This window comes from Hypanus sabinus, unplaced genomic scaffold (genome assembly GCF_030144855.1).
Source record: "Hypanus sabinus isolate sHypSab1 unplaced genomic scaffold, sHypSab1.hap1 scaffold_124, whole genome shotgun sequence".
NCBI classification, from domain to species: domain Eukaryota; kingdom Metazoa; phylum Chordata; class Chondrichthyes; order Myliobatiformes; family Dasyatidae; genus Hypanus; species Hypanus sabinus.
Window position 1 is genome coordinate 409,849 of NW_026779303.1, and position 22,827 is coordinate 432,675.

General features: G+C 44.8%; 1 protein-coding gene across 9 annotated transcripts; it reads right to left on the bottom strand.

The window, feature by feature from the left end:
- Nucleotides 1-574: 574 nt before the first annotated feature.
- Nucleotides 575-21,995, bottom strand: LOC132386645 (gastrula zinc finger protein XlCGF57.1-like). 9 transcript variants are annotated; one of them, XM_059958953.1, is made up of 5 exons: nucleotides 21,835-21,995; nucleotides 19,074-19,244; nucleotides 16,243-16,415; nucleotides 6,695-6,766; nucleotides 3,789-6,308 (listed from the first exon to the last, which is right to left on the bottom strand). In XM_059958953.1, the coding sequence occupies exon 5, from the start codon at nucleotides 6,153-6,155 to the stop codon at nucleotides 4,719-4,721; it is 1,437 nt and encodes a 478-aa protein (XP_059814936.1). In that variant the 5' UTR covers nucleotides 6,156-6,308; nucleotides 6,695-6,766; nucleotides 16,243-16,415; nucleotides 19,074-19,244; nucleotides 21,835-21,995; the 3' UTR covers nucleotides 3,789-4,718. The 9 variants fall into 9 exon arrangements, 5 of the variants coding, with proteins under 5 accessions (XP_059814936.1, XP_059814935.1, XP_059814937.1 ...); XM_059958952.1 differs by having other exon boundaries at nucleotides 16,243-16,419; XR_009509623.1 differs by lacking the exons at nucleotides 3,789-6,308; nucleotides 19,074-19,244 and adding an exon at nucleotides 575-1,385 and having other exon boundaries at nucleotides 16,243-16,419.
- Between the last annotated feature and the right edge of the window lie 832 nt (nucleotides 21,996-22,827).

A 22,827-nucleotide genomic window follows, 5' to 3' on the forward strand; every position in this document is an offset into this window, starting at 1 on the left:
TCCTCCCCCACCCACTCACCTTCACTCTTATCAGGCTTCACCTATCACCTACCAGCTTGGACTCTTTCCATTCCCCGCACCATCTTATTCCGGCTTCTCCCCACTTCCAGTCCTGATGAAGGGTCTCGGCAGGAAATCTCTGTTTTGCTTTATCCCCTCTATCGAAGCTACCGGACCTCCTGACTTCCTCCAACATTTTGTGTATGTTACTCTGCATCTCCAACATCTGCAGAATCTCATCGGGACAGAGTGCAGAAAGCAGAGACGACATCTGGTCTCTTTAATGTCGAGGAGGGCACACCCGCAAAACTGGAAACAGTAGATGACCCCAACAAGCACGATGTTGAAAAGTTGCCTCAAATGGAAGGACTGTTTAGGACCCTGACCAGTGGTGAGGAGAGTGGTTAGGTACATCTCTGGCACTTCATCTACTTGCAGTTGGCGTCCAGCCCCGACACCCCTTCTTATCGTGGTGATTTACCACAATAACAGGACCCCCTGATTTGCGGTGTTACGAACCCCGTAACTGGGTCACTTACCAGCAAAGATAGAGAGCTCCGTTGAAGTCTGATGGTACTATTTTTAACAGTATTTATTAGAAAAAAATACACAAAAATAATATCAATGCAAACATACAGATAATATACGTCGTCAATACTAAATCTAAAAGTGCGGGTATAATAATAATCATTAAGAAATAGCTCTTTCGTTGTCTAGGGGATAATGTATTGTCCGATAGAAATATAATAGTCACTCAGTTCATTCAGGCTGCAGCCTTTGGTTGGAGTCAAGAGAGAGATTTTTAGAAACTTGCCAGCTTTTCCTTTTTATGATTTCGATCCATCGAGAGTTCCGTTGGTGTAGCCAGTCGTTTAGCTAAGCCGTTCTTCCGTGGTGAGCCCGCCAACCCAGGCAAGGGAAAGGACGCACGCGAGCCCCACCGGCTGTCGCTATTAAACGCTGTCACGGGATTCCTAGCGTTTCTCCTGGTGCGTCTGAAGGGGTTGTTCCCCAGACCCTCTTTTATCCTTACTCACGGGGATTCAGATGTCAATCAGGTTGGGATGATGCAATCCCTCAACCAGCCCACTCTGGTCATTCCCTGAGGGCTTCAATGAATAGTTCAGTACTCAATACACAATTCCGTCTCCCAGAGACAATGGCCGTTATCCGTGGCTTTGTCTTGTGGAGGCCAGGACACATTCCAAACCGTGTGTATTCTGGGCGTCTCTCTCTCATTTCCTGGGTCCCAGACCCGAATTAATAGCGATCTTGCGATTCTCAAAAATGAGGGGGCTACTTTGTACCCTTCGGCCCCTCAGAGTTGTGGCACATTCGTAACAGTGGACTCCATTGTCACCAGGTGGCGCTCTGCCGCAATAACGCTGAGAGACAAAAATGTGACGCTTCAGCCTGCTGAAATGTTTATTCAAGATTCAGGGTTGTTTAATTCCATTTCCAGCAGACACATGTAAATGAGGTCGAAATAATTATTACTCCGGTTCCAATGCAACACAGAAACACAACAGTAACAACATATATCCACGGCTTATATACTGTGCACGGATTGATGGTATGTTCATAAAGTGATGCTCGGCATAGGATGCCTGCATTTAAGATGACAGACAGGAAACGATAAAGCAGAGGTGTTTGGTGTTGCGGAAGGCTGGGTTAGAGGGTAGAGATATTTATCAGCTTTACTGCTTGGGAAAAGTAGCTGTCCCGGAGGCTGGTAGTCCTGGTGAGGACGCTGCATATCTACCCCCGATGGAAGAGAGACAAATAGTCCATGAGTCGGATGGGTGAAGGTTGATTGTGAAAATTAGATTGGTGCTTGATCTCAAGAGAGGGAATTTGGAAAATACCAATGAGATGCCTTTCAGAACAGCTTGGGATTGTGCAGCTGGCTGGTGGCGTAGTGGCATCAGTGGCGGGAGGTCCTGAGTTCGAATCCAGCCGGCACCCTTGCATGCTCTACATCCATGCTGGTTTAAGAGCTGATGATCTCTTAAAAAATATCTCACCCGGCAGAAGGCAAATACAACAATGAGAAGCCATTGCTGTAACTAGCCTCGCACACGATTTCCCAATACGTCAGAGGAAATCGCCCGCTAAATTGAAAATCCCGGATGTGACCTACCTTTCCTTTGCAATTGTGCCCACTGCGGAAAAGTTAATTCTGGAATGAACCAAATTTGATTGGGGAGCTTTTGGTAAAGGGAGCAGGTGATAATGATAATATCATGACTGAATTCACCCTTCACTTTGAGAGGGGAAAGGTAAAACAAGATGCATCATTATTAGTGGAGTGAGGGGAACTACAGAGGCACTGGAGAAGAGCTTACCAAAATTGATTGGAAGGCTACACTGGCAGGGATGATGGCAGAATAGCAATGGCTGGAGTTGATCCACTTGACACCCTCAGGGTTGAAGAGAAACACATCATATTCCAACTGCATAGCTCCAACCTGAAGGCATGAATATCGATTTCTCCTTCCATTAAAAAAAATCACAGCCCATTGCCTTTCCTTCTACTTACTCCTGAGTAACGTGACATTGCACATTCTGACCACTGACATCTGGGACTTCCATACTCCTGCCAGTGTCTTCCAAAGAGTACGATACTTATTCAGTTCATCAGCCATCACCTTTCACCCTCTCCCCATTATTCCCTCTCCAGCATCATTCTCCAGTGGCTTGATATCCATTTCTGTTTCACTTTTACATTATATGTACCTGAAATTAAAAATGGTATCCTCTTTAATATTACTGGCTAGCTCACCTAAGTATTCCATCTTTTCCTTCTTAATGATTTTAGTTGCATTCTGTTCATTTTTAAAACTTCCCAATTCTCTAACTGCCTGGTGACTTTTGTTCTGTGCCCTCTTTCGTCTTTATGTTGTCTTTGGTTTCTCTTAGCAGCTACGGTTTTGTCACCTTACCTTTAGAATACTACTTCCTCTTTGTGATGTGTATATCCCGTCACTTCCAGAAATTCCAGCCATTGCTGCTTTGTTTTCATCCCTGCCCATGTTCTTTCCAAATCAATTTTGACCAAATTTTCTCTCAGGCCTCTCAAATTATATTTTTATTCATATCTGACATTAGTTTCTCCTTCTCTAATGTCGGGGTGAATTTGATCATATTAAGATCACTTGTCCCAAAGGGTTCCTTGAAATTAAGTGACCTAATTAATTCCGGTTTGTTACATCACCCAATCCAGAATAGCTGATCCCCAAGTGGGCTCAACCACGAGCTGCTCTAAAAAAGCATCTTGTAGGCAATCTAGGAATTCCTCCTCTTGAGACCAACACCATCCTGATTTTCCTAATCACCTGCATGACAATCCCCCATGAATATTGTAACATTGCTCTTTTGGCACTCATTTTCTATCTCTCATTGTAAATTGTGGACCACATGATGTTTTGGGGCCACTGTACAATTCCATTCAAGGATTTTTTTGTACGTTTGCTGTTCCTTATTTCTACCCACAGATTCTACTCTACCCAACCCTATGGCCTCCTCTTATCTAATGATTTTATTTAATATTTTACCAACAGAGCCACACAACCCCACTACTGGCTTGTTATTTCACTAAACATATAAATATCTGGGAAACAGGGGAACCTGCAGATGCAAGAAATCAAGAGAAATTCACACAAAGTGCTGGAGAAGTTCAGCAGGTCAGGCAGCATTTATGGATGGGAATCAACATTTCCGGCCGTGACCCTTCTTTGGGACTCGTGATAACAACGTATCTGGAAAATCAACAAGCAAAAACAACAGAATGTAGTGCAATATTGGGAAAACCTTTGACAAAATTTATTTCAAGGCTTTAAAAAACTGTGGAACAGAGCTCTATGCTCAACAAATACAACAAAGGCAATAAACACTTCCATCAATACCGACATTGACTTTTTTTAATGAAAATATCTTAGTCCCATTTCAATCAGTAAATTTTACAAAGATAAGTAAGAACAGAAATGACAAGTTTAGAAAAGACTACTTACACTCAAACCCACCTAGATTAACACTTCCTTGGACAGAAGGAGGAAGAGGAATAACGCACATGAGAAAAAATAATCACATAAGACCATAAGACAAAGGAGCAGAGTTGGCCATTCGGCCCATCGAGTCTGCTGCACAATTTCATCATGAGTGGATCCAATCTGCCCTTCAGTCCCATTCCCCCACCTTCTCACCATAACCTTGGATGCCCTGACTACTCAGATACCTATCAATCTCTGCATTAAACACATCCAATGACTTGGCCTCCACTGCTGCCCGTGGCAACAAATTCCACAGATCCATCACCCTCTGACAAAAAAAATTCTCTGATTCTCTGTTCTGAATGGGTCCCCTGCAAACCACAAGTCATGCCCTCTTGTACTAGACTCCCCCAGTCACTCTCGAAATTGCATTCAGCAATGGGGATGCATTCAGCCTGCAGCTTATTGAAACTTTCTCCCCAATGTGAACCCGGTCATGTGTTACAAGGTTAGATTATTGAGTGAATCCCTTCCCATATTCACAACAGGTGAATGGCCCCTCCCCAGTGGAACATAATGATGCAGCCTTGGTGGAGACGGTTGAGAGAATCTCTCCCCAAAGTCTGAGCAGACGATCAGTGGTGTGAACTCGCTGGTGTTCTAATAGATGAGATGATCGTGTGAAAGCCTTCCCACATTCACAGGTCGACGGCCTTTCCCCAGTGGATCTCACTGGTGTGCCTGCAGATCAGATGACTGAGTGAATCCCTTCTCACTATCTGAGAGGGTGAAATCCCTCTCTGCAGTGTGAACTGACTGGTGTGTCACTAGGTGAGATGATGTGGTGAATCCCTTCCCACAGTCTGAGCAGGTGAATGGCCTCTTCCCAGTGTGAACTCGCTGGTGTGTCTGTAGGTTGGATGACTGAGTGAATGTCTTTCCACAGACTGAGCAGGTGAATGGCTTCTCCCCAGTGTGAACTGACTGGTGTCTCCGTAGGTGTGATGCCTGAGTGAATCCCTTCCCACAGTCTGAGCAGGTGAACAGCCTCTCCCCCGTGTGAACTCGCTGGTGACTCTGTAGGTTGAATGATCGAGTGAATCCTTTCCCACAGTCTGGGCAGGTGAACAGCTTCTCCCCAGTGTGAACTTGCTGGTGTCTCTGTAGGTTAGATGACTGAGTGAATCTCTTCCCACAGACTGAACAGATGAAATCCCTCACTGCAGTGTGAACTGACTGGTGAGTCACCAGGTGAGATGATGTGGTGAATCGCTTCCCACAGTCTGAGCAGGTGAACGGCTGCTCCCCAGTGTGAACTAACTGGTGTGCTTGTAGGCTACCTAACTGTGTGAATCCCTTTCCACAGTCTGAGCAAGTGAACGGCTTCTCCCCAGTGTGAACTCGCTGGTGTGTCTGTAGGTTGGATGACTGAGAGAATGTCTTTCCACAGAATGAGCAGGTGAATGGCTTCTCCCCAGTGTGAACTGACTGGTGTCTCTGTAGGTGAGATGCCTGAGTGAATCCCTTCCCACAGTCTGAGCAAGTGAACAGCCACTCCCCAGTGTGAACTCGCTGGTGACTCTGTAGGTTGAATGATCGAGTGAATCCCTTCCCACAGTCTGAGCAGGTGAACAGCTTCTCCCCAGTGTGAACTTGCTGGTGTCTCTGTAGGTTAGATGACCGAGTGAATGTCTTCCCACAGACTGAGCAGGTGAAATCTCTCACTGCAGTGTGAACTGACTGGTGAATCAGTAGGTGAGATGATGTGGTGAATCCCTTCCCACAGACTGAGCAGGTGAATGGCCTCTCCCCAGTGTGAACTCTCTGATGTACCTTCAGTTCAGATGACTGAGTGAATCCCTTCCCACAGTCCGAACAGGTAAACGGCCGCTCCCTGGTGAGAACTCGCTTGTGAGCCATTAGGACAGATGACCGAGTGAATCCTTCCCCCACAAATTCAACATATGACCAGCCTCTGCCCAGTGTGAACTGACTGGAGTGTCCACAGGTGGGAAGACTGACTGAATCCCTTCTCACACACAGCACAGGTGAATGGCCTTGCCAGTGTAAACTTGCTGACATACATTCAGTTGAAATGACTGACTGAATCCATTCCCACTGTCTGAGCAGATGAATGGTTTCCCCCCTGATTAGAATGATGGACATGCCAGTAAGTCAGATGACAGAGTGAATCCCTCCCCACAGTTTGAGCAGAAAGGATGATCGAGTGAATCCCTTGCTCCATTTCTTAAATATCTGGACAGAGACAGCAAAACTGTATTTGAGATTTCAGTAGACAAATTTCTTGTCATTTGTAACCTGTAAAAAGATTTTAAAAATCCATCAGTGGGTGTAGAATAACATTTCAGATGAGATCACTTGAGTTGTCAAGGTATGATCTGACATCACACTGTTACAGTGAGGTTCAATCCAAGTTGGATGGAGAAATCATCTTCTAACTGGGCAGAGTGCTGGTATCTGCAATGAGCATTGAATGCTCTGATGTTCCTCCTGTCTCTATAAGAATGGGGCATTTTTTCCATCTCCAATCTGTGACCTGCCTCAGTTTGACTCTCTCCATTGGCATTATTCCCTGTTCCCACTGAGCTGCATGGGTGCCTGGCCCCACAGTAACTGAAACACTCTCACACAAATAGCCAGCAGTGCATTCCACACACCCACCACTCTCTGTGTAAAAAACTTACCTCTGACATCCCCTCGGTATCTATTTCCAAGCACCTTAAAACTAATGTCCACTCGTGTTAGCCATTTCAGACCTGGGGAAAAAAAAACTCTGGCTATCCACACGATCAATGCCCCTCATCATCTTATACACCTGAAAACGGCTCGAAACATAAACAAGGAAAGTGTACACTGGTTTGAGGATTTCTTAGAAGTACACAACATTATGAGGGTATAGATAGGATAAATGCAAGCAGCTTTTTCCACTGAGGTTGTGTGGGATGACAACCAGAGGTCATGGGTAAGTGGGGAAGGTGAAAATTTAATGGGAACATGTGGAAAAGCTCTTCACTGGTCATGACAGTGTGGAATGAGATGAATATAAGTAGTGAAAATCAGCTCAGTTTCACCAGTTAAAGGAAGCTTGGATGGGACCCTGGGTGGTAGGAGTATGGAGGGTGATGGTCCCGGTGCAGGTAGTTGCATTAGACCGCTTAAATGTTTTTTGGCATTGTCTAGATGGGCCAAATATCCTGGTTCTGGACTGAACTTCTCCATGTTTCTGTGATAGAGATGCTGGCCAAACTTGTTTGGAAGGGAAAAGGTAGGAGTGACAACGGAACAGCAATGGCTGGAGATTCTGGAGCAATTCGGGAGCTGAGTGATCGATACATCCCAAAGAAGTGGAAGCATTGGAAAGGCAGGAGGACATATCCGTGACTGAAATGAGAAGCCAAAGCCAACATAAAAGCCAAAGAGTGGGCAAACAAAAGAGCAAAGACTATTGGGAAGCTTTTAGAAACCAACAGCAGAAAACTTAAAAAAAAGCCAGATGAGCTCAGGGTGTGGAATCCTGATATTGTCGTCATTAATGGGTCTTGGTAGCACCCAACAGTCTGAAGCATTTGGAGGAACAAAATATCCGGGGCCTCAATATCTCTTGAAAAGCAAGGTTCCCTGCACCTGTAACTTTTCAACTTTTATTTTGGCAGGCACATACAAACCCCACACCCTCAAAATTTTACTTCTGAAGGCCTTCCACTTACAAGAACTGTGTTGCCAGGAATGAGCCTGTTCCAAACCACACTTGTCAGATGTTTCTGATACCATCAAAATTGATCTTTCTCCAATTTAGAATCTCAACCCATGGTCCAGACCTCTCTTTTTCCATATTTACTTTGAATTTCATGGCATTATGAACACAAATTCTGTCACCAGCCCTGGATCATTTCCTAACAGCTTATTGTACACTTCTATATCAGAAATTCCACGTACTGATTAAGGGCACATTTGACAAACTTTACCCCATCTAGTCCTTTTACAATATGGGAGTCCAGTCTATATATGTAAAGTTAGAATCACTTACTGAATCAACCTTTGTTTATTGGCATTGTCTGCAATCTCTCTACAAAGTTGTTCCTCTAAATCCCTCAGATTGTTGGGAGCAACCAAATTCCAATAATGGCTACAGTATCATAATTCCCTGTCCTGAGCTCATCTGGCTTTCCTACGAGGCTTCTTGCATTATGATATACACAGCTCAGCACATTCATCGCACCATGCTCAACCATTTGATTGCTGACTCTATCTGAGGTCTGAACAACATCTGACTGGTGTCAAGATAACAAACTCTCCCACATTGTCACATAAACAAAGGAGCTGATTGTGGATTACAGGAGGACTGGAGACAGGCTAACCCCTGTTGACATCAATGGATCTGGGGTTAAGAAGGTGAACAGCTTTAAATTTGTCAGCATAAACATCACCAAGGATCTCACATTGTCTGTACATACTGGCTGTGTTGTGAAAAGAGCACAGCAGCACCTCTTTCACCTCAGATGGTTGAAGAAGTTGGGGACGGGGACCCGAAATCCTAAGGACTTTCTACAGGGACACAATTGAGAGCATCCTGACTGGCTGCATCACTGCCTGGTATGGGAACTGTGCTTCCATTAATCGCAGGAAACTGCAGAGAGTGGTGCAGACACCCCAGCGCATCTGTAGATGTGAACTTTCCACTATTCAGGACATTTACAGGGACAAGTGTGTCAAAAGGCCCAAAGGATATCGGGGGCCAAATTCACCACAACCACAAACTGTTCCTGCTGCTACCATCCAGGAAACGGTACCACAGAAAAAGGACCAACAGGTTCTGGGTCATCATCTTCTACTAGGCCATCAAACTGATTAATTCATGCTGATACAATTGCATTTCAATGTTATACTGACTGTCCTATGTACAAACTAACTATTATAAGTTACTATTAATTACACATTGCACATTTTGGTGAAGATGTAATGTAAAGATTTCTACTCCTCATGTGCAGCAAGGATGTATCGAATAAAGTCAATTCAATTCAATTCACCCTCTCCACTATCTGTTCTGTCATTCTGGCTCCCATTTCCCCAGCAACTTATTTTAACCACATCACACTCTCCACCCACACCAGCACTAGCAAGCCTTACCACTAGGATATCAGTCCCCTCCTGTTCTGTTCCCCTAACTAATGAATTTACTATCACCCCTTTGACTTTTCTCTGTCAGGTAATCTACCCTCCCCACCCCAACAGTTTCTAAAGTGTTCCACCTGTTGTTGTGTGGGATGACAACAAGAGTTCTCTGTGATGGCTATTTAACTTTATTCCGCTTCCTGACTCTCGCCCAGTTTTCTGTGTCCTGCACCTTGTGTGTAACTCACCTTTCTTCATGTCATATCTATCTCCTGCTCCAACTCCTGGATGATCCGGAATTCATCCATTTCCAGTTCCAACTCCTTAAAGTGCAGGGTTACAAGCTGCAGCTGGATGCACACCTTGTAGGTGGGGGCATAAGGGACACTGGAGGTCTCCCCACTTTCCCACAATGTCCCCCCTAATTTGTAATGACCAGTGTGCACATAAATCATGTACCGTGCATTTTTTTGCCCAGTGACATGTGCACAGTGAATTTTATACAGAGAGGTAATCATTTTCACAGCGAGCAAATCACTGTCGATAAATACTTTGATATCCCCCGGGTTTGATGGAATTCATCTGCACTCTCACACAAACTATGTAGCAGGCCTGTAACGAGTAATGAAGAATCATCTCACCAGAGCTTTTGCACATTGTTCATATGTGGTTTGCTTGCTAAATTATGCTTTAAAAAGTCAGGTTTGCAAAGATTACTCCAAGTCTTTCCACTTGCAAATTCTCCAGCACCTCTTGCATTGTCACAATAGACAATAGGTGCAGAAGTAGACCATTCGGCCCCTCAAGTCTGCACCGCCATTCTGAGATCATGGCTGATCATTCACTATCAATACCCAGTCCCTGCTTTGTCCCCATATCCCTTGATTCCCCTATCCATCAGATATCTATCTAGCTCCTTCTTGAAAGCATCCAGAGAATTGGCCTCCACCGTCTTTTGAGGCAGTGCATTCCAGACCCCCACAACTCTCTGGGAGAAGAAGTTTTTCCTTAACTCTGTCCTAAATGACCTACCCCTAATTCTCAAACCATGCCCTCTGGTACTGGACTGTCCCAGCATCTGGAACATATTTCCTGCCTCTATCTTGTCCAATCCCTTAATAATCTTATATGTTTCAATCAGATCCCCTCTCAATCTCCTCAATTCCAGCGTGTACAAGCCCAATCTCTCCAATCTCTCTGCGTAAGACAGCCCTGCCATCCCAGGAATCAACCTAGTGAATCTACTCTGCACTTCCTCAATTGCCAGAATGTCCTTCCTTAAACCTGGAGACCAAAACTGTACACAATATTCCAGGTGTGGTCTCACCAGGGCCATGTACAAATGCAAAAGGACATCCTTGCTCTTGTACTCAATTCCCCTTGTAATAAAGGCCAACATTCCATTTGCCCTCTTCACTGTCTGTTGCACTTTCTCATTCACCTTCATTGACTGACGAACTAGGACTCCTAGGTCTCTTTGCATTTCTCCTTTACCTAACTCTACACCGTTCAGACAATACTCTGCCCTCTTGTTCCTGCTTCCAAAGTGGATAACTTCACATTTGTTCGCATTGAATGACATCTGCCAAGTATCTGCCCACTCACACAGCCTATCCAAGTCTCCCTGTATTCTCCTAACGTCCTCTTCGCATGTCACACTGCCGCCCAGTTTAGTATCGTCAGCAAACTTGCTGATATAGTTTTCCATGCCCTCATCTAAATCGTTGACATAAATCGTAAAGAGCTGTGGTCCCAATACAGAGCCCTGTGGTACCCCACTAGTCACCTCCAGCCAGTCCGAGAAACACCCATTCACTGCTACCCTTTGCTTTCTATCTGCCAACCAGTTTTCTATCCATGTTGAAACCCTGCCCCCAATGCCATGAGCTCTGATTTCACTCACCAATCTCCTATGTGGCACCTTATCGAATGCCTTCTGAAAATCTAGGTACACAACATCCACTGGCTTACCCTCGTCTAACATCCTTGTTACACCCTCAAAAAACTCCAACAGATTAGTCAAGCATGATTTGCCCTTGGTAAATCCATGCTGGCTCAGCCTAATCCTATTACTGCCATCAAGATGTGCCACTATTTCATCCTTAATAATGGACTCAAGCATCTTCCCCACGACTGACGTTAGGCTAACAGGGCGATAGTTCTCCATTTTCTCCTTCCCTCCCTTCTTGAAAAGTGGGATAACATTAGCCACTCTCCAATCTTCAGGAACTGATCCTGAATCTAAGGAACATTGGAAAATGATTACCAATGCATCCACAATTTCCTGAGCCACCTCTTTTAGAACCCTCGGATGCAGACCATCTGGACTCGGGGATTTATTAACCTTCAGTCCTACCAGTCTACTCATCACAGTTTCTTTCCTAATGTCAATCTGTCCCCTCTGATATTCCTCTGATATCTTATGACCATGGCCCATCCATACATCTGGGAGATTGCTTGTGTCCTCCCTGGTGAAGATAGATCTAAAGTACGCATTAAATTCTGTTGCCATTTCCCTGTTTCCCATAACAATTTCTCCCAATTCATTCTTCAATACACACAGGTAACACCAGTTTCTATATTGGACATAAATATTTCCCCTGAACCCTCCTGAGGAATTGAGGATATATAAAAAAAAACCTATGTAACCTATGTAATCTCTGGCTAAAAGAATAATTGGGACTAAATATGAATATTTGAACCGAAGTAAACACTGTCTTCAGTGGTTAGCTAAGGCAGGCTCATTGCCAGTTCTCTGTGGCTTGCAGAGAGACACACTGAGAGCTGATAACATTGTATACTGTACCGTTGTTAGTTGATACCATTATACATTCTACCCTCATTTGAGTAAGGGGCGGAGGACTCACTGATAAGGACAGGAATGAACATCTGTTTGTAATTAAGTCAGGGCTTTGCAAAGGGAATAAGTGGACAGTACATCCATCCATAATTAAAACCTCAATATAACAAACTCTGTTATCTAAGTAATTAAGATTTGCAGCAACACACTTGGTGGGCATACCAGTTCAAATAACATCTTGAAATAGTGATGCATGGGGTGTACTGTGTATAAATATACGGCTGTAACCTAAGTCAGTCGACTTGTCAGATAGTGGAAGTGCTTACGTGCCTTCCCTGTGACAACTGGGGCTCAAACTCCTGCAGGAGAATGTGCAATAAACTGTGGTGTCGATAAGAAGCTTGTATCTCGAGTTTTATTCAGATTCAGCTTTAACATTTGGCATCATGATCAGGATCTCTATCTACAGAGCACTGAGAAGATGGGCTGAGTAAGCAGCTGAACCACTCTGGGGACTGTGGGGACTGACTGGGAGCCCAATAGGTATTTTAAATTTGTCGCTCACTGTTAGTTCCTTTGGATGTATGGTGCCTTGCCCAAGGCTGATCACATACCTTGACAGGATCGGGAAAAAAATCTGTCGGGAGACTAGTATAAGGTAGGCAAAAATTTTACCAAGTGGGCAGGAGGCAGTATTGGATAAAGTTTACTAAGTGGCCAGGAGGCGGTACTGGGTAAACTTTACTAAGTGGGCAGGAAGTAGACATGTCAGGTAAATTCATCAATTGAGCAGGAGGTGCCTGCTGGGTAAATTTATCTGATTGTTAATTGAGCTGGAGGCTTTGTGCCTGATAAATTACTTAGAGATAATCGGTTAATTGCAGTCGATTGATACGAGTGTGCCAGGAGCAGCCCGACACAATTTTGTGTGAGAGTTTTCTGGACAAGGAAAATGATTTTCAAATGTTCAGTGCAGCACTGAGTAAGAAATTGGGGAACAAAATGTGGCCTCGGATGGGGGGGGGGGGGGGGAGCCTGGGTTATTACCTCATGAGAACAAGCAGTAAATCTGATATGGAAAAAGAACTGAGGAAAGAAGTGGAAATCGTTGAAAAGGAAATGGAAGGAAAAGGCAGATGTAAAATGGAAGTTTGCCAGCTATGCCACTGATGGCCTACTGGCTTCAGAATTGGACTTTGAGGCGAGAGGTCTCGAGTTCGAATCCAGCTGACTCCCTTGCACACTTTCATCCGTGCTGGGTTAGAGCTGGTGATCTCTTAAACAAAACAACTCACCCAGCAGAAGGCAATGGCAAACTACTGCTGTAACTTGCCTTGTACATGATTTCCCAACACCGCACAGCGGCGTGGAAGGAAATCCTCGGCTAACTGGAAAAAGCTCCGGATGTGACATACGTTTAAAGTGGAACAGTATATTATCAGCAAGTTGGAGGAATAATGGAATGGGATAGAGGTATGTACTGCAGAAGGAATTCCAAAGGTTGGGAGCCGCTAAAAGTGGAGCGTGAATGGCTGGATGTGACTTGTGGCCTGCTACGGCAGTTTCACAGGAGACCAAGCCTTTAAACTGGGGGGACAAATACCCATTATTAATGACTTACTGCTCCAATGCTTACCAACTAAGTTAGCCAACATTATTAATACAAATAATATGGATTGGCCTGACAATGACCGAAATCGAATGTGACGAGCTTCGACATATTTTTGGGACCCAACTTTCGAATCCCGATCAACCCCGAAGGAAACTAATATTCTCCTGTTTGATTCTTACTAAGAGAGAGAGGGGGGCAGAACTATTTGACTATGCAGCATGTTTACACTTGTTCGCAGCTTGTGTTTATATAGCTCACAGTTTGTTTTATTTAAGCAAGGACAGTCACAAACACAGTCAGCCAGAGAGAAAGAAAGAAGATGGAAGGTTCGAAACAAAGGGCCTAGTGGCCAAAGGCCACTGTTTGGACTCTCCTATGCCCACAAGGTGTGTTGACTATTGATCCAGCGTGTACTGAATGTGTGATTGTCACTTTGATCCATAGGAGTGGATCTGTTGGTTTGGGAGTATCCTGTGAAGACCACTTGTGCTAACCCTTGCCTGGGCGTGGTAATTCACTTGAAGAGGTACCCTTGTGACCAATCACTGTTGGTGATAATTCGTATAATCCATATGGGGATATTGTTGGAGTATCTCGCGGCTACCACTTTTGTTAACCCTTAGCCGGATTCGGGTGTGTTATGTGGTAACCACTTGTGAGAAGGGATATTCTGTGGAAATCACTGTTGGTAATACTTTGTGTATTGGATCTGGATTGGGAGTACCTTGTGGAATCTACCTGTGTGTCAACCCTTGCTTGTGTGGTAGTTCCTTCTGAAGACAGTACGTCTGTGATAAGCTGCTTCTGGTGATAATTTGTATGTAGATTTAGAACGACGACGGATAGAACCTACAGCGACTGTTAACCTGTCATTTATTCCATGGCTGAACTGAACTTTCATAGTTCACCATCTCAAGACTTTAAGCTTGGTATTCCCTGAGCTCAAAGGTTTGGGAGTTATATTTACACGTATGTGTACTCATAACACTTTTTAACTTTTGATTATTTTGCTTAATTTGTTATATTATAAGTAGATACGAATAAAGAGAGTGGTTTTAACATCAAAACCAGACTCCAGGTGTGGTCTATAGCTGCTGGTTCATTTAAACCAATTGGGTACGTAACAGTGCTGCTCGTGTTTATGTCTTTAAGAGGGCTCACCCCAGCGCCCAGGGGCCCCCATGTTAACACCTTTCTGTCTCTCTGTCACACCTATGCCAAGCAGGTAGAACCAGGGGCCTGCTGGGTTTGTGCTGAAATTCCTCGGTATGATAAAAGTATGATTCAAATGTCAGTAATCCTGCTCAACTAGAGTGAGGAACTATCTGCCTGGGCTTTTTCAAATAACACCCGGGGAAGAGAGTGAGGAACTGTGGTCCAGTCTGTGATGACCGTGGCTGTCAGTGTTTTGAGGGATGGTGTCTCAGGGCCCCACCAAACGGAACTTCCTATGCTGGGAAACATGAATCCTGGCCATATCTGCAGGAGCCCAGGAGCCGAGAGGAATAACTGAGACTGAGCGATTTTTGATGATAGTTTTTCTCTCCTATGGAGTAGCCAGAAATTCATGAGGGATAATCAATTTGGCTATAAGAACTTCAGGAGCTGGCCACAAGGCTGCAGGGGCCCTGTGACAGAAACACAGGCCCAAGTAACAGAAACATCCATTGAAATGATTGCAATCTGGCAAACAGTCGTACAGAATCGTACGACTTTAGATTTTATCCCAGCTGAGAAAGGGGGAACCTGTGCTATTATTGACACAGAATGCTGCACCTGCATCCCTGATGAGTCTACTAACGTTACATCCCTCTCCGAGCACACTGCAAAGGAGTGACAGCATCAAGAAAGTAGGGCAGGATTTACACGGGTTCACCAAAGGGTTGAAATGGTGATCTTCAAAGGCCTGTAAGGTAATATGTGGGGCAAAGTCCTAATCCTATTTCCTAAAAGTTGTACATATCATTGTTATAATTACTGATGTATGTTGTTTTTCCCCACTGAGAAGTCAAAGCTGTACTCAGTTGCTTTCTCTGTAAAAAAGTTACTGCTTTGTTGATCATGTAATGATCTAAAGAAGGGAATGATAAAGTATGTAAAAGGGTTAACACTTCGTTAAACTATAACAGCCTGTTTTTCTGAAAGAAACTGCTGATGATCAACAGATGTACTAAGCCATGCTGAGCCATATTTCTTTTTGAGGGTAGCGAGCTACGGTTTCAGGATGCTTATCTCCTTGTGCACTCATGTGTAGAGATAGGACAGCGTCAGTCTGTTCTGTGTGTGTGAGCCATTATGACTATTTTGTAATTTGTCTTTAGGGGCTGTCACAGTAAATAACTTTGGCTCCATCCGGTCTTGTGTGGGGGAGTATCTGGACAGATACATCTAATGTGTAAGGGGAATTGGTGGATAGGGTGGGAGCTTTCACAGTCTGTTCCTGTCTGAGTGACAAACTGAGTACGCCCCGGGTGCTTGGAACAAAGAGTTTGTACTTTATCCGGATTCGACTTCCACTGAATGGGAGTGGTTTTAAAGGGCTGGGCTGCTGGAAGCACATTACCAGACCGGGACTGATTGCAACTGGGTCTGACAGAAGCATAACTGGTTCTTCTGGGGACATTCAGTCTCACTCCAGCTATTTCCTACCTTCCCTTGTACAGGTACGTAATGTCCAAAGGACGTGTTTATGAGTAAATGAGACTCACCAAACTTTCTCCTGACTGAATCACTGGGAAATCTGAGTCTCTTGATGAAAAGTTGTTCTCTCCAGTTGCTGTTCTCAGTCCTCGGGCCAATTCACTTGTTGCTGTTCCCTAGTCTTCAGCTGTGGTTTGCTTCCAGTGGGGGTTTTTCTTCAAATAAACTTCTCACCGCATGTCTAACTTTAACCAGAGAGATAATGAAGTATGTTAACATTAAAAAGGAGAACCAAACATTTCTGCTCAATGTTACTAAGAAAAAAACTCACTGAAATTTAAATGATGAATGCAGATATAATGATCTCAGTGAACAATCTTTTATTGTCCCTCACACATCACAAAATGATATGGGATAAGAAGGAGCCATCATTCAGTCAGGAACAGAATTATGTGATTTGATCCATCTAGTCCGCCCTACCATTTACCATGGCTGATTTTTATTCCAACACCATGTTCCTGCCTTCCTCCCGTAATCCTGAGCTACTCACCAATCATGAATATATTAATTTGTGTCATAAATATACAAAATGGCAGCCTCAACCAACCTCTGCGGCAACAAATTCCACAGATCAGACATCTCTTAGCCAAAAAATTCTTCTCATCTCAGTTTTAAAGGGAAGCATCTTCATTCTGAGACAGTGCTGTCAGATCACAGACTCTGCGTCTAATGGAAACATCCTCTCCATGTCCACTGTATCCAGGCTTTTCAGCATTCGGAAGGTTTGCTTAACCATACATCCCCCCACCACCCCCACCGTCCCTCTGAACTCCATTGAGCACAGGTTCAGAACCATCAAATGCTCCTCATACATAACATCGATTATTCCTGAGATTATTTTTGTAAACTATGTTAGCAGCAATTGTACTGAACACATTTCCAGGAATAAGAGATAAATTGATACCAGGATAATTTACAGGGTAAGTTGAGATTTCTTTATTTTTCTACTAGCACAGAATATGCCATTTCCATTTCCAGGTTAATTTCAGGAAATATAAACCATTCCAAGGTAAATGTAATAAAAAGAAACTAGAATTATCAGAAATTCTCAGCAGGTAAGGAACAGCTTTGGGAGAGGAACAAACTTTACAATTCAGGGTAATAATGTTTTGTCAGAATGACTTCAAGCATTTTCAGTTTTTATTGCAGATCTCCAGCAACTTGGGATTCTGCCTGATTTCCACCGAGTGACAGACAGAAGACAGTGAGGGGGGGATTTCGAAGAACAGTTTGAACACCAAACTCAGGGTCTATCTCTACTGTTGTAAACACGGAACAGCCCATTTACTCACAGCCTCTCCCTGTGAGGATGGAATGGGAACATCCTCTCCTCAGACTGGCAGTCATTGCTTCCAAAGGAATTCCAGAAACAAACATCTGATCCCAGACCAGAAATACTCACTCAACACCTCACAAGCCCAAGCAGCTCGATCCCTGGGTCCACTTTACCTGGATCAAAAACTGATATCTCAGGACCCAACATCACAGGCTCACACAGCTTAATCTGCCACTCACCGACCCTGAGAGTCTCACACTTTGTTCCCACATCTCACACTGGGTAGTTTAATCCAGGATTTCCCCACAACCAATGTCCAGCTGCTCGAAGAAGGACATCCATCCAGCCCCTTCTGTAGAAGCACTAACCAAAGTCAAATCCAAAACACCGACAGTTCCATATGGCTGGAACACTGATCACAGGACTAGAGCCAAACAAAACCCTCCCAGTACTCTTTGCTGACTGTAATATGATGAAGTGTGTCAGGCAGTCACAGTTCACAAAATAGCACTCCCACACCAATGCACAACAGAACTGGTACCTGATGAACCTCTGGTTTTCCAGCTGACAAGAACTGATTCTGGAAATAACTCAGCGAGGCCGAAGGTGTAAAAGAATACCTCACAATGAAGACAAGAATGATTGCCGATATATATCATTGAAGAGGTGTGATACAGGGTGGACCAAGGTTGACCCAGATGGTTGATGCATGTCACTGATGTTGGTGGGAGAGAGACTGGACAGAGGTTGAACAAGATGGGCAGGGAATGAGCAGATAGAATGAGGTGGAGAAGAAATCAAGGACGATCAATTATGGTTCTCCAGCAATACACAGATACTGAATTAATAGTACACACTACTGTATAAAGGATCTTAAAATGACAAAGTTAGAACAAACAACAAGAACTTTGCCATATATACTTTGAACCCTCACCAAATTGTTATCAACACACCATAGAAAGTTTCCCATTCAGACACTTCATGCTTTTCATGGTAACTGCTCTGCCCGTGACTGCGAGGAACAGCAGAGACCTTTGGTCCAGATCAGCACTTCACAGAAACCATTCTCACACTAGACTTCCCAGTCCCTCAGGAAAGCAGGTAGTGAAATCAAAGATCCCCACAAGCTGGGGCATTCTCCTTCCTCACCCACCAGCCAAAAAGCTCAAAGACAAATGCAAGGAGGCTCAGGAAGTGAGACAAGTTGGGGGAAGTTAACGGGACTCAGTGGCCAACATCAGATTCCCCAACACAACATGGAGGAAGCATCACCTCACATCCGGGGACTCTGACCGCACACCACATGATCTTGAGTCACAAACCAGAGGGCGGGGTAGATCTGTGTTAAACAGCCTCATGTGACCTGTTGGTGGGTCTCCCATTTCAACTCTGTGGAAATAAACTGCCTGGGCTCCTGGTTTGGATCGTTCAATGCAGATTAAGTGACATCTACATATTTTTGAAGAGCCCAGATAATTGGAAAATAAATGAGTAATTGGCCCTCAGTTCAGCACTCATGGCTAACATTGGATCTCCCCACTCGGGATCGGTCTCAATACTCACTGATGGGAAAACGATATCTTCGGCCCGCAGACTGTGATCTGATCCCGGGCTTCCTGACCTAGGAGGGGAGGACCCTTTCCCAATCCCGCAGACGATCCGCTTCAGCACTGAGCAGAAAGGAAAACACCACCCAACCGGAGACAGTGAGCATGCGCGAAGAGTTAGTTACATCTGTGGATAAATGGGAGAGGCAAACAGGATCACGTGACTGGTGGGGTCCCCCCCCCCCCCCCCAGGCAGAGAGTCCAGCTACCCACCACTTCTGTGGAAAGAGACAAACTTGCCGCTCAGATCTCCTCTCACCTTAAATGTATTAGACATTTCAACCCCCAGGAAAAATATATTATCTGTCCACACAGATTCATAATCAGGTTTATTATCACTGGCGTGTGGTGTAAACTTTGTTAACTTTGCAGCAGCATTTCAATGCAAGACATAACATAGAAGAAAAAGAAAACACAAAATAAAATAATAAGAATTACAGTATATGTATATCTGGGACCATTGCTCATCGTGATTGTTATAAATGACTTGGATGAGGAAGTGAAGCGATGCGTTAGTAAATTTGCTGATGACACAAATGTTGGGGGTGTTGTGGATAGTGTGGAGGGCTGTCAGAGGTCACAGTAGGATACCGAAAGGATGCAAAACTGGGCTGAGAAGTTGCAAATGGATTTCAATCTGGATAAGTTTGATGTTGTTCAATTTATTAGGTCAAACATGATGGCAGAATATAGCATTAATGGTAAGCCTCTTCACAGTGTGGAGGATCAGCGGGATCTTGGGGTCTGAGTCCAGAGGACACTCAAACCTACTATGCAGGTTGACTCTGTGGTTAAGACGACAAACGGTGCATTAATCGTGGGATTGAGTTTAGGAGCCGAGAGGTTTTGTTGCAGCTATATAGGACCCTGGTCACACTCCACTGTGCTCAATTCTGGTCACCTCACTACAGGAAGAATGTGGAAACCTTAGAAAGGGTGCAGAGGCACGTTACAAGGATGTTGCCTGGATTGGGGAGCATACCTTATGAGAATAGGTTGAGTGAACTCGGCCTTTTCTCCTTGGAGCGACAGAGGATGAGAGGTGACCTGATAGAAGTATATAAGTTTATGAGAGGAATTGATCATGTGGATAGTCAGAGGCCTTTTCCCAGCGCTGAATTGGTTACCACAAGAGGGCACAGGTTTAAGTTGCTGGGGAGTACGTACAGAGGAGATATCAGGGGTGCGTTTTTTTTTGCCAGAGATTGGTGGGGAGTGGTGTAATGGGCTGCCGGCAATGTTTATGGAAGTGGGCATAATAGGGTCTTTTCGGAGATTTTTGGATAGGAACCTGGCGGCACTGGAGAAAAACTAACTTAGAAAAATAGAGGGCAATGGGTAACTATAGTAATTTCTAAGGTAGGGACATGTCAGCACGACTTTGTGGGCCAAAGGGCCTGTACTGTTCTGTAGGGTTTCTATTGTTCTATGAATAAATTAAAAATCATGCAAAAAGCAGAAATATTATATATTTATATTGAGGTCGTGTTCAAGGGTTCAATGCCCATTTGGCTATCAGATGGCAGAGGGGAAGAAACTGTTCCTGTATCACTCAGTGTGTGCCTTCAGGCTTCTGTACCTCTCTCTCTCTTTGATGGTAACTTTGAGAAAAGGGCAGCCCTGGGTGCTGGAGTTCGTTAATAATGGACGCTGCCTTTCTGAGACACTGCTTCTAATCCTTTGGTAATCTTATAAACGTCTATTCAGTCTCACACCAGCCGGCACGTCTCCAGAGAAAACAACTCAAGTTTGTCCAACCTCTCGTTATAGCTCAGGCCCTCTATTCCAGGCAGTGTCCTGGTAAACCTCTTCTGCGCCCTCTCCAAAGCCCCGACATGCTTCAGAGAACGAGAGCGACCACAAATGTATGAAACACTCCAGATGTGGCCTAATTAATCTTATAAAGCTGCAACACAACTTCCAGACTTTTGAACACAATGATAAAGAGAACCACACCATTTGCCTTCTTAATCTGTGCAGATCAATCTGTGCGGTCGCTTTCAGGGAGCGATGATCTCGGACTCCAAGATCCCTCTGATCATCAACACTATTCAGGGTCTTGCATTTAACAGTGTACTGTCTCTTTACATTCCACCGACCGAGCTGCGAAGATGATCATCACTAATCAAATCTCACTGAGATTTCTCAGGACCTGTTGAATTTGTTGCCAAGTGCACAAGCAGGGGAAGGTACAGGTACAGAGAAACACTGACTTGTAGCAGCATCACAGACAAGTATATTCAGATAACACACGGAACACAAATTATACGATTCTCTGTCAGTAACAGTATAGAAATATGTTTACGTCATCCTGCTAATAGGACCAGAACAACAGGGGCTGAGCGGCGGCTCATCTCAGAGACCTTGTGAGACCTTCACACCGAACCGACCCCGGCAGATTCTGTGAAGGAAGCGAGGCGAGGCCGCCAGTCCGGGAAAGTTCATCCCCTCCCCCTTCAGGTTTCACCGATCACCTTCTGTTTCTCTCTCCCTTCCCCACCCCCACCTTTTATTCTCCAGTCCTGCCGAAGGGTTTCGGCCGGTTATGTCGACTGTACTCTTCTCCTAGATGCTGCCCGGCCTGCTGAGTTCCTCCAGCATTTTGTGCGCGTTGCTCGCATTTCCAGCAACTGCAGATTTTCTTTGTTTGAGTTCAGGAAAGTTAACTCACTACCCAACGTCAGAACTCCCCGATCGGAACTGGCTTCAATACTCACCGAAGGAAAATTGTTGGTGTTGCCCCGCAGAGAATAATCCGTCTCCGGCTCCCCGTCCAAGGGGGCGAGAACCTACTCCCCATCCCGATCTCACCACCGACCCGGTTTCACAAAGAACGAAAAAACAGCACTGCCAAGCCCGGGAATGTGAGCATGCGCAATGTGCTAATTGCGTCATCAGGCGGTGGGCGGGGCCTCGGAAACAAACCTGAAGATGCTTCCGATCTGCGGTAAAACGGGATCACGTGACGAGTGGAGGGTCTCTCAAGTCACCCGTTGACTGTTCCTCGCCCTTCACACCCTGCCCTTTCCACCGCCGCATTTTCCACATTATTTTATTATTTCCCTATATTATTTCCAAATTTAAACCAGATACGTATTTAGTTTTTCCCACCATATCTTCCCCGGTCCCGTTCCCTCCAGCCCCAAGTCACAGAGCGCTCAGAGTTAGAGTTTCGATTCCCATCCCAGTCAGAAACTGAACTCAGACCCAAACCGGAAGTGTGCAGGTTTCATTTAAATCAGTCTATGTCAGTAAACACTAATTTCTATTCACATTCCTCCGGCCTCACTGATCAGGAACACTGAATCATTAAGTGAGAAACAGCAGCAGGAGGCCATTCAGCCCTTCTAACCATCAACAAAATGGCGGCTGCTCTCCTTCTTAGCCACAAACTTCTGCCCGATCCTCTTTTCCTCGATTCCCCTCGGTCTCCACACATCTGCTTTTCTCTGTTTTATGTGAGGACGATCACTGAGTCTTCACCACCCTCTGTGGTGCGGATTTACAAACATTCACCACCCTCAGAGTGGAGACATTTCCCCTCATCTCAGTCCCGGACAGTCCATCCCTGTTTCAGAGACTGGGATCCCTGGTTCAACCGGTAATGATGTTGTGCATTTCAATGTGTTCACCTTTCAGTCCTCGCTTCTCTAAATGAAAGGGTTATCACATTTGATCGTTCTTCATATGATGACCCCACCACTCCAGGG